Source organism: Colobus angolensis, unplaced genomic scaffold, assembly GCF_000951035.1.
Source record: "Colobus angolensis palliatus isolate OR3802 unplaced genomic scaffold, Cang.pa_1.0 Scaffold81, whole genome shotgun sequence".
NCBI lineage: Eukaryota > Metazoa > Chordata > Mammalia > Primates > Cercopithecidae > Colobus > Colobus angolensis.
This window is the reverse complement of record NW_012121932.1, coordinates 1,552,288-1,568,225: the sequence shown is the minus strand read 5'-3', so window position 1 is coordinate 1,568,225 and position 15,938 is coordinate 1,552,288. Positions and strand designations below refer to the sequence as shown.

The following is a 15,938-nucleotide window of genomic DNA, read 5'->3' as shown; positions in this document are numbered from 1 at the left end:
CCCTCCCTTCCCCTCCCCTCCCTTCCCTTCCTTCCTTTCTTTTTCTTTTCTTTTCTTTCTTCTTTTTTCTTTTTTTAGATGGAGGCTCACTCTGTTGCCAGGCTGGAGTGCAGTGGCATGATCTTGTCTTATTGCAGCCTCCGCCTCCGCCTCCCAGGCTCAATGACTCACACCTCAGCCTTCCAAGTAGCTGGGACTACAGGTGCACGCCACCACGCCCAGATAATTTTTTTTTTTTTTCTTGGAGACAAAGTCTCAATCTATTGCCCAAGCTGAAGTGCAGTGGCGCGATCGCAGCTCACTGCAACCTCCACCTCCCAGGTTCAGGTGATTCTCCTGCCTCAGCCTTGCGAGTAGCTCAGACTACAGGCATGTGCCACCATGCCTGGCTAATTTTTGTATTTTTAATAGAAATGGCATTTCACTGTGTTGTCCAGGCTGGTCTTGAACTCCTGAGCTCAGTCAGTCTGCCTGCCTTGAATAATATTTACCTTTTCTAAGTTATTCTTGTGAAAGAAGGGATAGAGAACTTTGCAAGTATATTAGAACATATATAGTAAACGGTTACATTTAGTCTTTGATGGTAACCTCTTTCGCTTTCTGATCTTGAACCAACTTCATTTCTCCCTTACCATTTCTCCAGTTCCAAACTTAGTGATGAGATGGGAGTGCAGATGGGTAGAAGAAGGTTGAGTCAAAGGGGTGGCAGGGACAGCGGCTGCCACGAGCCTCCCTGAAGACATAGCGGGACTGCCGTGTGCCCAGGCCGGCTGTGTGACTCATCGGCCATGTCTGCCCAGGCCTCCCCACCTCCTCTATGTTCTCTGTTTCAGCCCAGGCAGCAGCCGTACATCCTGCCTCCCGTTCACGTCCAGTGTGGTGAGCACTACTCGGAAACGCACACCTCGCAAGGTAACTCTGGCTTGCCTGTTCTCTCTTCTTAAGACAAAAAGTTGAATACCAGTAAGCAGTAAAGAAGGCTTTAAAAAAAAGATGACAGGGATGCTTTCTTTTTAACTTTGTCCTCATCTGAATGACAGTAGCTAACAGTTTCAATTTGTGGATGGCCTAGACTGTCAATTACCTCTGATCAAAAAATTTCCCCACTATTGGCTGCTCAGGGAGTCGGGGCCAAGGCAGCGAGCAAGTCCTTTTCTCCTCCCTTTCCTAAGGGAGCTTAGAGAAGAGAGTTTGACAGCTCAACCCAAGTGAATGCACTTCACCTTCATTGCTAGTATCAGAAAACTCATGGCAGTCACTCAGGTTTTCATGGTGACATAGAACATGGGCATGCAGAATAATTGGAAGAAATAAACAAAGTCAGCCTTTTCTTTTAGCTGTTTTTCTCATCTCTTTCTCCAGCCCCTGTCTTGGTACACTTGCTTTTTTCTTCTCAGAGTAAGATAAATCTGGTCTATTACTCTCTTTTTCCCAAAACATCTCCCATGCAAAATGTGTGAAAAAGCTTCTTCTAGTAATGACTTCATGATAACAGCTAACATTCATAGAGCAATTGTGGTATTGCTGTAAGTACTTGCTATATATTGTCTCATGTAATCCTTAAAATAAACCTGTAGGTACTATTATTATTTCTATTTTACAGTTATAGAAATTGGAATACAGAGAGATTAATGATGGAACTTAGATATGAAAATCAGTAACTCGTAATCATTATGCTAACTGCATTTCAAAAAGAGAGATGAGCCGGGCGCAGTGGCTCAAGCCTGTAATCCCAGCACTTTGGGAGGCTGAGACGGGCGGATCACGAGGTCAGGAGATCAAGACCATCCTGGCTAACACGGTGAAACCCCGTCTCTACTAAAAAATACAAAAATCTAGCCGGGTGAGGTGGCGGGCGCCTGTAGTCCCAGCTACTCGGGAGGCTGAGGCAGGAGAATGGCATAAACCCGGGAGGCGGAGCTTGCAGTGAGCTGAGATCCGGCCATTGCACTCCAGCCTGGGTGACAGAACGAGACTCCGTCTCAAAAAAATTAAAGAGAGATGGTAGAAAACCTTGGATGTTGGAAATGTAGTAAATGGATAATTAGTTTCTATGTTATCAGCTCCTGGCCATTTTGAATCCTCTGCTGTCTGAAAGTGTGAGCATGAAAACCAAGACAGTCAAGACTATTTAATTTAATAAAAATAGTACTTTTTATAAGGAGACTAGCAAAGTTACCACATTTCTATGGGAAGGCACCAAACCCCATGGGAGGCGGAAAAATTGCGGCACATGTGTCTCTGTGTCCCCGTTTTTTCTGCCCGTCTCATCTGATCAGATCTCTTTACACACTCTCCTCTTCAGACAGTTGAATGTCTTCAGTCACCTTTTCTGTTTTCACCTTCTCTGATTTTATGCTTATCTGTTTTGCTCATGTTTAAATCTGTAGTGTGAAAAAATGAATATATCTTGGCCACAGAAAGGCAAGAGGTTGCCTTCCTTGGAGGGGTGTGTGTGTGTAAGAGAACACCGGACACCTAGAATGGGCCTGATTTTAGAAATCTGCTTTTTCTCTCTTTAGGGACCTCTTTAAACTATAATTAATTTTTACTTGAATTGACCTAAGTGGTGAAACCAGATCTAGAGGGGATTTGGGAAATTACCGAAAAGAACTCTTGATTCTAATTTTGGCCTTCATTGCTACTCAGGACGAACTAGCTGTGCTGACATCCTGGCTACATCATTTGTTTTGTGTCTTTAGAATGCCCAGCAGTCCTCTGGGTGAAGGGGCTTTTTCCATTGCCGTCAGGAAGAGCAGCTCTAAGTACTTAGTAATTGAAATCTATTGCCCTATTAAAGTTCTTGACTGTCTGGTCTAAATATTTAGTCCTATTGCTGAACCCTGCACAAGAGGACAGGTCTCCCCAACTGGAGGGCGGTTGTTGGTGCCTGATTTTAAAGCTTATGGCAAAATTGAGAACTTCCCCAAGCGACACTTACTCCAAATGTGTGCATGCCTTCTTCCATTAGGTTCCCATTTTCTTTTCAGTATGTCTTAAGGTGTTCTTTCTGTGTGTTGGCATTTCATCCAAGATGGTATCTGTTATTCTGTAGAACATGTGGGTGGAGACCATGGGATTTCACTTTTTATGACTTACTTAAATTAAAAGTCAGCTCATGAGTATGAGGATGTACTTTGTTGTGGCAGGATGGCTTGGAGGTTCACGTGCCTTTGTTTGACTTCTCGTAGACAGCATTTTTCATGGGAATGAAGAAGCCTTGTATTGCAACTCTCACAACAGCCTGGACTTAAATTATTTAAATGGCACCGTCACCAATGGCAGCGTGTGTAGCGTTCATAGCGTCAACTCCCTCAACTGCTCGCAAAGTTTCATCCAGGCCTCCCCTGTATCCTCCAACCTCAGTATCCCTGGGAGTGACATCATGCGGGCCGACTACATCCCGAGCCACCGGCACAGCGCGATCATCGTGCCCTCGTACAGGCCAACCCCCGATTATGAGACAGTCATGCGCCAGATGAAGAGGGGGATACTGCATACAGACAGCCAGAGCCAGTCTCTGAGAAACCTCAACATCATCAACACCCATGCCTATAACCAGCCAGAGGATCTGGTGTACAGCCAACCAGAGATGCGGGAGAGGCACCCCTACACTGTCCCTTATGGGCCACAGGGGGTCTATAGCAACAAACTTGTCAGTCCATCTGACCAGAGGAACCCAAAGAATAATGTGGTACCAAGCAAGCCGGGGGCAAGTGCCATCTCGCACACGGTGAGCACCCCAGAGCTGGCCAACATGCAGCTGCAGGGCAACCATAACTACAGCACGGCCCACATGCTCAAGAACTATCTCTTCAGGCCACCGCCCCCCTACCCACGGCCACGACCTGCCACCAGCACCCCAGACCTGGCCAGCCACCGCCACAAGTACGTCAGTGGCAGCAGCCCAGACCTGGTGACCCGGAAGGTGCAGCTCTCGGTAAAGACCTTCCAAGAGGACAGCTCTCCGGTGGTGCATCAGTCTCTCCAGGAGGTGAGTGAGCCTCTTACAGCCACCAAGCACCACGGCACGGTGAACAAGCGCCACAGCCTGGAGGTGATGAACAGCATGGTGCGGGGCATGGAGGCCATGACGCTCAAGTCACTCCACCTCCCCATGGCTCGCCGCAACACACTCCGGGAGCAGAGACCGCCGGAGGAGGGGCCAGGCAGCCACGAGGTCCCCCAGCTCCCTCAGTATCACCACAAGAAGACCTTCTCTGATGCCACCATGCTGATCCACAGCAGCGAGAGCGAGGAGGAGGAGGAGGAGGCTCCAGAATCGGTGCCCCAGATCCCTGTGCTCCGGGAGAAGATGGAGTACAGCGCCCAGCTGCAGGCGGCCCTGGCCCGCATCCCCAACAAGCCCCCGCCTGAGTACCCCGGCCCAAGGAAGAGTGTGAGCAATGGGGCTCTGAGGCAGGACCAACCCGGCCTTCCTCCCGCCATGGCTAGAGCCAGGGTCCTGAGGCACGGGCCGGCTAAGGCCATCAGCGTGTCCCGGACCGACCCGCCGGCTGTCAACGGGGCCTCTCTCGGCCCATCCATCTCGGAACCCGACCTGACAAGCGTGAAGGAGCGGGTCAAAAAAGAGCCCGTGAAGGAGAGACCTGTGTCTGAAATGTTTTCCCTGGAGGACAGCATTATAGAGAGAGAGATGATGATCAGGGTGAGTGTCCTTCTCTCCGGGGGCATTTCCCAGTGTGAAAGCACCTGCTTCAGGCACTGAGCAAGGGGCAAGCCTTATGCAGGAAATGTGGTAGGTTTTTAAGCAGTCACTGAGCATTTGAACAGGTAGTATTTTATTATACAAAATGTTGGGTTTTGCCCTTTCAAATAAATCTTCCATTCTCTTTCATGACTTCTAACAGGTGTACTTGGTACGTTGTTGAGGCCAATGGCCTCAGCTAGTATTTTGCTGTTTATTCAAGGCTCAGACTTCCAATTGTGTGAGCTGCTATTATGGAAGCTCACCTTTCTGTGTCTTTCAGTGTTTTATTTTCTTGAAGGAAAGCTGTCCCCTACCTCCATTTAGATATTAAAAGCAACATCCCTATACTGCCTTCTGTATAGATCCATAAGTCCAGACTCGCCAGTATTGTCTTGGTTGTGATATGTTAGCTTTATATTCAGATTTTCTTTCAATAGATGTTTCACACAGATTCAAGAAAATTATAGTAATTAGATATATAACTCAGTAATTGGATAATTACCCATTGAACTTATTCTATCAAAAATTCACCTACATGTATGTGAATACACACATACATATATATACATACATATTACCACTTGAAGATCCATCCTAGTATTAGACATGAATAGCTCTTCTTCATAATATGCACAGAGCCTTGTATGGTGGGGGATACCTGTAGTCCCAGCTACTTGGGAGGAAGAGGTAGGAAGATCACTTGAAGCCAGGAGTATGAAGCCAGCCTGGACAATATAATGAGATTTCATCTCTACAGAAAAAAAAAAGAAACCACAGGTATGATGGCAGGAGCCTGTAGTCCTAGCTAATCAGGAGGCTGAGGTGGGGGGATTGCTTGAGCCCAGGAGTTCAAGGCTTCAGCAACCTATGATTGTGCCACTGCATTTCAGCCTGGATGACAGGACTAGACCTCGTCGCTTAAAAAAAAAAATTGTACAACTTGGGGAGACAGTTATGTTGTCAGAACAGGACTATGCTGGTACATGTAGAACAATGAAGTGAATCTGTTCTTACTAGTGAGAAAATGTTTGGATTATTGCTACTTAAAAAAATCTCGGCCGGGCGCCGTGGCTCATGCCTGTAATCCCAGCACTTTAGGAGGCTGAGGCAGGCAGATCATGAGGTCAGGAGTTCTAGACCAGCCTGACCAACATGGTGAAACTCCATCTCTACTAAAAATATAAAAATTATCTGGCCGTGGTGGTGTGCACCTGTAATCCCAGTTACTCACGAGGCTGAGGCAGGAGAATCACTTGAACCGGCAAAGCGGAGGTTGCAGTGAGCCAAGATGGCGCCATTGCACTCCAGCCTGGATGACAGAGCAAGACCCCGTCTCAGAAAAAAAAAAAAAAAAAAAATCTCCATTGCTGCTTGCCATGAACATTTTCACTCCCTTAAAAAAAACAATTAGAACTAATCAAAGCCAGATTGACTTCTCTTCATTCACCACGGTTGTACCGTACGGTAGCCAAGCCTAATTTTAGGAACTCTGAAACAGTTGTAACTTAAAATTTGCCTTGATGGAATCCATTTGGCCATCGTCATTTCCAGGTCTTCCTAACCCATCATTGGGATTCAACCTGAAAAGAACAATCAAGGCCCAATGATTTAAGGAAGCCAAGTTCCTGGGGTCAGAAATTGAATCTATAGCAACCTTGTTACTTTTGGAAAACCTTAAGAACATTCTCAACCTCACAGTTTTGGCCAGCCCCACTAGAGTAGTGCTAAGAGATTTTTATACAGACATGACTGTTTGCAAACCTAGAAGGAAATTGTGCAAGGTGTACCTTTGCCTCTAGCAAAGAAAACCTTTGGCTTGGAATGGAAGAAATGTGTGGGTGGGTGCCGCTGGGAGAGAGCTTTCCCAGCATGGAAGAAAGCAATTTATTGGTAGAAAATAATTTTTCAATACTTTTTCCACGCCACTTAAAAGCAACATTAACATCAAGAACCTATCAGTCTAAGCATTTAATTTAGCTATTTCCCCTGCCAACTCGATACTTAATGATGTCCACATGGTCCCTTAACCTCATTTTGGTTGTATTCATCTTCTTCTCTTCTTACTTGTATAAAACAAATAGTATTAAACAAGTAGCCAAAATCTTGGCAGGGTCTCCTCCTTATAGCTCCTTGCATTATCACAAAGGAACAAGGGGATTTTCACTATTGTTTTTTCTCCAGATGCTTTTCCATTCCATTCATGTAGGTAATAATGACTAGCAAATTTTAGCCGTTAACCTTTAGTTCAAGAAAATAATTATCCCATTTCTACTTCATTTTCCCTGTTGATTTTTTTTTCCCCAAATCTGCTGCACTCAGGAGCTCAAGGACACCAGCAGACCTTAGAGGTGGATTAGGAGCTTCTTCAGTGAGCCAGGAGGCCAGGCAAGGTGGTGACAATGCCAGTGGCTCTGAGCCCAAGATGAGTCTCCACCTGTTTTGTTTTTAATGCAAAAACTCACCCCTTAGCCTAAGCAGTATCCCCACAGGTCAGATACTTCTCTGCTCTCCTCACTATGGGCAACTTTTGCCAGCTTGATGGGAATTCATGAGAGGTGATGGCCATTCTAAGGGCCCTCTTGATCAGAACACAATGAGAAACTTTTAGCAAAAGAAAACTCAGGGGCGGGGCGGAGTGTGCAGGTATGGTGAGAATTTGCCCTCTGGGCAGCTCTCCTGGACCTGCTTGTCTATTTGATGAATGGTTCAGCTGCTTTTGTAGCTCCTCATTCTGGCTCCTACTGCTTCCTTGAAGATACTTCCCTGCTTGTAGTCCCCTAGCCAGAAGTTGATGCACTGAGAAGAAAAGGCCAGATCAGAGCTTGTGAATTATTATTATTATTATTATTTTTATCTCTGGTAGCAAGCTGATAGGGTGAGTGAGAAGGATCAAAGAGACATACTTTGATTTATCACTGAGTAATAATCCTTTCCCAATAAAGACAAATTAAAGTCGCCTTGTAGGGCAGGTGGAAAGGAAGCGGCACTGCTGAGAGGAGCTCAGGACCCATTTTCCAGAACTATTACCTTCTCAAAACTTTGGAGAGCAGTGGAAATAGATTCCCAAGTGAAAGAGGTGACAGAAATAAAAAAGAAAAGAAAAGAAAAACTCTTTCTCCCCAAAACTAGCAGCAAGCAAACAAAGACCTAAACATTTTAATCTAGCATCTTCCCCCCAGGGGGTTCCCAAGAATTGACAGACCAGGGCCATTTGTAAGAATATTGTATCTTTTGGCGGTAAGTCTTTGGGTACTGTAAACCCAGAAAATCTGAGACAGGTCTCAGTTAATGTAGAAAGTTTATTCTGCCAAGGTTGAGGGTACACACCTGTGACACAGCCTCAGGAGGTCCTGATGACATGTGCCCAAGGTGGTCGGGGCATGGCTTAGTTTTATACATTTTAGGGAGACATGAGACATCAGTCAGTGTTGGTTCTCTCTGGAAAGGCGGGACAACTTGAAGCAAAGGCAGGAAGACTTGAAGTTGGGAGGGGGCTTCCACGTCACAGGTAGGTGAGAGGCAAATGGTTGCATTCTTTTGTTTCTGATTAGCCTCTCCAAAGGAGTCAATCAGATATGCATTTATCTCAGTGAGCAGAGGGGAGACTTTGAATAGAATGGGAGGCAGGTTTGCCCAAGCAGTTCCCAGCTTGACTTTTCCTTTTGGCTTAGTGATTTGGGGCCCAAGATCTTTTCCTTTCACGGTACTTTTCTCACTTTCTCCCAGTAACCTCCTCTGAGACACTCCTTTGGTTTGTCTGATGAGTCCGCGGTCACCAAGACAGGCATCCTATTGTCAGTGTCACTCACACAGGCTTCATTCTGATTGTAGGTGACATTCTGCAAACACATGGAAGGGCGTAATGCAGTCCCCCCACCCGCAATTAGAATAATACATAACTCTGTGGGATGGCTCCATCAAGACCCCTTCCTGGGGAGTGAATTTATACATCATAGAATAAGGAAAAAAGTGTCTCAAGGCTTGAAAAGAAACCGGGATTCAATGGCTCTTCATCTGTGGCAGTCAAATGAATCTGCAAATGGGTTGCCCTTCAGTGTGAATCAAAATCCTAACCTTGCAAAACTCATCTGCTTCTGTGAGGAGTGCCTGTGTTCTTCCCTTAACTTCCAGGACACACTTAATTTTAGGAAAGGCCTTTGTGGCTTGCTTGAAGTGAGCATAACGAGCTTTTTCATACTCGGTCAGTTTCAAGGACCCGAGGAAGCACAGCAGGAGGCTAAAAACCAGCCCTGCCCAATCCAATTTCAATTTAGAGTTGAGGGTGGAGAGGATGGAAATCAAAAAGCCACAAACCGGGGCCAGGTGTGAACATCTAAACCTTTCCCTAAGTGGTCTGCTCAGTTCTGGAGTCCATGTTCCCCCATAGCTCAGTGGCATGCAGTGATGTCTCACCATCTGTGTTGGCAGGCACAGTCTCTGTTATTGTGGGCCCTCCTGGGTGAAGCCTGAAGGGTAAGGCCTGTGGATCATCTTAGATGACCCCAGCCAGGCTTCGGTGTTAGTGAGTTTGCTAAACCACATCAGTTTTCAATTCTGGGCATGATACCACCCTTAGGTGCTCCAAGGACATCCTCAGGACGGAAACTTAGGAAGATTTTTCTCTACAGTTTATGTGTGTGGATCTCTCAATCAACAACAAACTGTTTTACAAGTTTTGCTCCATTCCATCTGTGCAAAAGGTCCATCACTGTGATTGGATTAGATGATTCATATAACCCTGTTTCTCTTTTCCTTGTCTTGTCATCCTTATCTTTCTAAAGTGTATCTCACTTACCCTATTTTGTTTTTGTTTTGTTTTGCCCTATGGCAGGGTGTATTTTTAGGGAGTCTTTTTTCTTATTTATTGGTGTATCTAGCTAAGGAGTTAATTAAGAATAAAAGCTCAGGAGTCCTGTAGGAACTGGCTTCCGGGGGCCCAGTGGGAATAGTGGGAAGGCTGTGTTTGAATTTGCCCTACTGATGGTGATTGTCTGCATTCCTTGGCTGGGGAGTTACAGATTTGAGGAGATTAAAACACATTCCAACATTCTACTAGTATTATAAACAATGAGAACATGCCTTTTCTTGCTGCAAGAATCTAGAGAAGCAGAAGATGGCAGGCCTGGAGGCACAGAAGAGGCCGCTGATGTTGGCAGCGTTGAACGGGCTCTCGGTGGCTCGAGTCTCAGGGCGGGAAGAGAATCGAGTTGATGCCACCCGGGTTCCCATGGACGAGAGGGTAAGTGGCAGGCTTGTCAAATGTGATTCATTCTCTGTAGTCTGAGGATCCCAAAACACCCTCCTTCCTCGAATATGCCAGCACTGAGATTTGTGTGATGCATTATTTCTTCAATCTGAGATTAGGAAGATCAGGCATAACTGTGTTGCATTAAATCAGTCCCTTCCAGCATCTCCTGTTTCTCCATTCCCATCTTCCTGCTTTGTCCGGTTGGCGGATCATTGGTTGCCTAAAACCAGCAGCCCCTAACATGCTGTATGACTTGGTCAAGTCACTCAATTTCTTTGGGCCTGCTTCCCTTTTTGTAAAATGCACAAGTTAAACACTTGCGGTAGCTCTCAATTTCTATGATTTTTGTGAGCAATTGCCATTTCTTAGGAAGTGATTATTTTATCCAATCATTTATTTTTATTTTTAATTTTTTAAAAACTTTTAGTTTTGGGGGCACATGTGAAAGTTTATTACATAGGTAAACACATGTCACAGGGGTTTGTTATACGTATTATTTCATCACCCAGGCATTAAGCTCAGTACCCCATGGTTACCTTTTCTGTTCCTCTCCCCCTTCCACCCTCCACCCTCAAGTAGGCCCCAGTGTCTGTTGTTTCCTTCTTTGTGTTCATAAATTCTTATCATTTAGCTCCCACTTATAAGTGAGAACATGCAGTATTTGGTTTTCTGTTTCTGTGTTAGTTTGCTAAGGAAAATAGCCTTCAGTTCCATCCATGTTTCCCGCAAAAGACATGACCTTGTATCCAAGCATTTATAGAGTTCTTTAAAAATGCTGTCCCCTCATATGGCCATAAAATGAGGCTGATTTATAATTGTCTGGATAATGCCTTGTGAAAACATGGGTTTTGAAAAGCAGAAAGCAGCTGCATGGTAGTGTTTTAGAGGTGAAGAAAGGTGTATCCTTAGTTCCTGAAATTACTGTCAGAAGGTTAATAAACAGGTTGTATAAATGTAATAGAGTACTAACAACATTAGGGTGTTCGATTTCTGCCAGTATGTATCCAGAATTAGAATGTTTTTAAAGCCAGAAGGGACTTCAGAGGAATCATTTAACCCAATTAATACCATGTTATTGTAATTATTAGTTTGGCCAGAGAAGAGGTAAAAAGAGAGATTTAATCCTCAGACCTATAGAACTGTGGACCCAGTGTCATCTTAAAAACAGCTACATAGGTGGAGAAAAGGATGTTTGGATAATTAAAATTAACAGTGTCTTTATCATTAGGACTTTAAACTATTGTTAATAGCAAAAATATTGATTTTTGAATTTTAACTTTTGCTAGTTCTTGCAGATTTGTTCTACTTATGAGTAAGAAGGAAAATGGTTATTAGACAAGGGAAACAATCAATATGGTTGATAAGGAGACAAACCGAGTATTGATTGTATAACTTGAAATCTCTTATTAAAACAATCGCTAAATATTTAAAGAAATTTGGTTGTTTCATTGAGTTTTTGGATCCAATAATTTAGAGAGCTGAAGATCAATTTCTGTTGCAGTTCAGAACCCTGAAGAAGAAACTAGAAGAGGGAATGGTGTTCACAGAATATGAGCAAATTCCAAAGAAAAAGGCGAATGGCATTTTCAGCACAGCAGCTCTGCCAGAAAATGCCGAGCGCAGCCGAATCCGTGAAGTTGTCCCCTATGAGGAGAATCGAGTAGAGCTGATACCAACCAAAGAAAATAACACGGGATATATTAACGCCTCCCACATCAAGGTAGGAAGGCAAGCCTGTTAGAAGGTTTGTTAAAGATGGCTAGGTTAAAGGTAAAAATGCGGGGAGAAGAAAATGTGTGGGCTGCAGCTGTACCTTTTGGCTTGTCCCCAGACCCTCAGGGATGGTTTTTGAACTCCTGTGCTTTTCTTAGTCAGGTGGAAGGGCATGTCTGTCACTGCAGAGAGAAGGAAGTCTAGCAGCCTCAGGAAGACCCTTGGGTCAGGGATTTCTGAAGCTCACTCATGACAGAGGCCTTAACTTTTCCTTCTCTCTGTGGGCTGTAACTCTGTCTATACTCACAGGAAAAACTGAAGATTATCCTTTTTGGTTTGTAATTAGCAGAGATGGAGACTTTGGAAGTTACAGGTATTGCGTTACTGACATTCAGGTGTTATGTTCAATAACAACAGAAACTATTGTTTCTCCCTTATAATACTGCGGGTTATGTGTTTTATAAAAGCACAAGTCCTATTATTGCATGGTATTTAGAAGAGTGGAGTAATTTTCACCTGCACTCTAAAAGTGTGGTTAATATTGAATCTTGAAAGATGTGCCACATTAGTCAATGAATTTGTGTTAGTAAGTTTTTGTTATTATTTCAAATACTTTAAACCTTTGTATGTCAGTATTACATAGTTTAGCACTTCTGCAGTTGAGTTATGGATACATGTGTACATATAGTTAAATGTTTCTTAAATAGCTTACCTTCCTCAGAGTCCCTGTTAACAGAGGACACTTATTTAGAATGTCACCAATTTGCTCTGAACTCTGAAGTGGGAGATTTGTTCATCTATTAATGTTAAAGCCATTGTTATAGGATGTTGTTAAGTAATACAAGGTTCAATTAATAGTCTACTGTGATCAATAGCCTTAGAAACCTGTTTTTGGCCTCGTCTAGAATTATTTGCTTTCCTCGTTGGACTTTTCAACTGTAGCAGAATTATTAACAGGTTTTATTGAGCCTCTAAAGGCTAGTTAGGTACCTAGTTTGTGTGTCAATTATAACTAGTTTTGATACAGAATGTGAAAAGTATAGCATGGTTGGGTATATAGTATTTTTATTAATATACACAGATAACCATAGTTTTTAATAATTAGAAACTACTGTCAAAAGAAATATAAAAGAGTAACTATCATAGATCATATTACTAATTTTTACTTGGATTTTTTAGAGTGAGAAGTCAAAAATGAACTCGAGGAAACTCTTAAATAAACTGTCAGTGGTGGGTTTCATGGGCTTAGTTTAGATTATGAAACAATGACCAACGTAATGTATTCAAAGAAGGATGCAGATCACACAGCTGCTTCTTGATAGAGTGTCTATGAAGATCTTACATAGCAATATTATATTATCTTCTTCTTTTGGCCAGATCTCTTCCACTATTTTCCATCTGCTCTCTGAAAAAAGCTGTCACTTTGTATAAACTGTGCCCATCGGGCATTGTTAACTGAGAAGCATTCCCTTCGTTGGTATTCTCTGTGGCCCACATTTCATCCTGTGGATCTGGGTTAGACATGGGTGCATTTAATAGACCCATGGAGCTTGCAAGAACTTGTCCCTGTGTTTTGGAATAGAGGTGTATATTTTGCCAATGTTTCCCCCCCTGGGTTCCAAGCAGCCATTAACACAGAACAGAGATTTATTTGCTCCAGAGGTGGAATCACATCTGTGAAATCTACCTCAGTAGCACTGCTTGTTGTGTTTTTAATGCAGTTTTTAATACCCTCCTGTCAATACTTGGAATATGCTGAAAGGCCCCAGGCAGCAGCAGCATTCTCTGGAAGTATTTATGTTTCCTATACGTTGGGTGCCAGAGAGGCTAATGTTTAAAATCACAATTCCACGGATAAACCAAACTCCTAGCCAGCAAATATATGAATGTTATCTCCCACCAGTATTTGGAAAATGGATTTTTCTTGCCAGCTTTGACCTAAACATGTCTTGTGTAATGAGACAATAACTTACATTGTTTTTGTTTGAATCAAGTTAGCATACAGTTTTATCAAATAAATGAGGGAAAGAAGTTTCAAACAATGATGACTTCATTGCTTTTTGAACTCTCCAGAGATCTGCATTGCATAGATGTAGAAGGGGCCTGCCTTTGCAATATCAAGGCACAGAGCTGGAAGGGAGAATAGAAAGAATTCCTCCAAAGGCCACCATTTCACCTTGACAGCATGACCTTTAACACTTTGGATACAACTTCTTATTTATGATTCTCTGCAGCTAGTATTTATAGCTGTAGAATTATTTTCCCCTGATCACCCTGAGCCGCAGGGGTAATAATTTTATTATCCAAAGTCATGTCATGACTGTAGTTCAGTTGGATGCCATGGTACTACCAAGGTGAAGTTATTGATAAAATATTACATGCTGTTGACAAGAGCATTCGTAGCATCTCTGCCGTACATGGCACCACAGAGCAGCAGTAACAGCAGAGGTTTATGATACACTTCATCTCAGATCCACAGGAGAAAGATAGTGCTCCAAAAGGGATGTTGTTCCATGGCCTTTTTAAAATTTTTTTATTTTTTTTATTGTTTAATTGGATACCATGAAGCACTGTTTTTCAAACTGGATTACAACACAGTGGTAGAATGTGAAATCAGTTTAGTGGTCATGACCAGGGGTGTGTGTGTGTGTGTGTGTGTGTGTCTGTGTGTGTGTTTTAATGAAATAGACAAGAGAAAAGAATGGAAAGTGTCAAGAGTACATTGCACATAGTAAGCGTAACTATTATTTCTGTAACAAATCCTAAGTTATACATGTTCATATGTATGCATATATACGTACGTGTATGTGTATGGTTTTAATAGGCACTAGTTTGCATATACCGTGAGTTACAAACAAAGATCAGGTAAAGGCCAGGCGCAGTGGCTCAGACCTGTAATCCCAGCACTTTGGGAGGCTGAGATGGGCGGATCACCTGAAGTCAGGAGTTCAAGACCAGCCTGGCCAACATGGTGAAACCCCATCTCTAGAAAAATATAAAAATTAGCTGGGCATGATGGTGGGTGCCTGTAGCCCCAGCTCCTTGGGAGTCTGAGATGGGAGAATTGCTTGAACCTGGGAGGCATAGGATTCAGTGAGCCAAGATCATGCCACTGCACTCCTGCCTGGGCAACAGAGCAAGACTCAGTCTCAAAAACCAGGATTAGGTAAATGTTTTAATAGGCTTGAGTGGCAACAAGTATTTTCATGTGAGAATGTGTTACTACACTAGCCTCTGTAGTCTCAGGGATTTTGTTAATTGAACTAATTCATTTGGCCCCAAAAATAGATCCAAGGTTTTAAGGTGGATACAGACGGACAGGTGATGAGCAGGTAATGTTGTCCTTGACTTGGGGTTTATTTACCGATACTTTTCTTGGTTTTTAGGTGGTGGTTGGCGGGGCAGAATGGCACTACATAGCCACCCAGGGGCCCCTGCCACACACGTGCCATGACTTCTGGCAGATGGTGTGGGAGCAAGGAGTGAATGTCATTGCCATGGTCACAGCAGAGGAGGTAAGGAGAATGGCCTACTCCACGTCCTTTTCCCCAGGGAAAGGGTGGCCAGAAGATGGGCTTTGTGCTGGCAACTTTGCTACACTATCCTTCTTCCTGCATTCTCTGCAAATGCTTTTCTCTTTGCTATACATCTGTTTTCTTACTTCCAGATAGATATTTTTCCCCTGGAGAAAATTGATTGTTGTAGCTTTTCCTCCTCCCATTTTCTTCTTGCTTTTAACTCTTTTCCTTGGATTGTAATGCACTAAACTGAAAATAAAACAACAGAAAACCAAAAATGACCAGACTTTAGTTCAACCCGCTGACTTTGTGTACCAAATGAAAACAGTGATCTTTCCACTGGAATTTGGGAGTCTCAGGCTGCTCTGGGCAAATCGACGTAGATGCCCAACTCCAGGCGCCCCCCAGCTCTGCATGCCACCATGCTTATCAGCTGAAAAGAGACCAGAAGCTGTTGTTCCTGGAGAGGCCTCTGTTCTTTGGTGGAAGAAAAAATATCTTTTTCTTCTTTTGCCAAGCCAAACATAGTTTTTCCGCTGTAACTAGAGAACTCTATGTGATGTTATAAAAAACCAGCCTACACTGCCAGTCAATCCAGTCTCAGTGTTCAGCTTGCTGTCTTTGCAGGGAGAAGTGTTGTGTTTCCTCTCTTGTCACATTCTCAAAATTTCTTTAACCACCTTCTTTTATTTCTTTCATTAAATTCCAGTTTATGTTTTGAAATCATTCAAGGGACTAGTTTCATCTC

At 43.4% G+C, this 15,938-nt stretch overlaps 1 protein-coding gene across 2 annotated transcripts in view; it reads left to right on the top strand.

Moving 5' to 3' along the window:
- PTPN14 (protein tyrosine phosphatase, non-receptor type 14) overlaps positions 1–15,938 on the top strand; it is a 218,649-nt gene that overhangs the window by 180,261 nt on the left and 22,450 nt on the right. For both annotated transcript variants that reach the window (XM_011929412.1, XM_011929413.1), the window contains 5 exons: positions 834–912; positions 3,192–4,669; positions 9,807–9,950; positions 11,461–11,679; positions 15,059–15,187. In XM_011929412.1, coding sequence (XP_011784802.1) covers positions 834–912; positions 3,192–4,669; positions 9,807–9,950; positions 11,461–11,679; positions 15,059–15,187 — 2,049 coding nt within the window. The remainder of the gene's footprint in view (positions 1–833; positions 913–3,191; positions 4,670–9,806; positions 9,951–11,460; positions 11,680–15,058; positions 15,188–15,938) is intronic.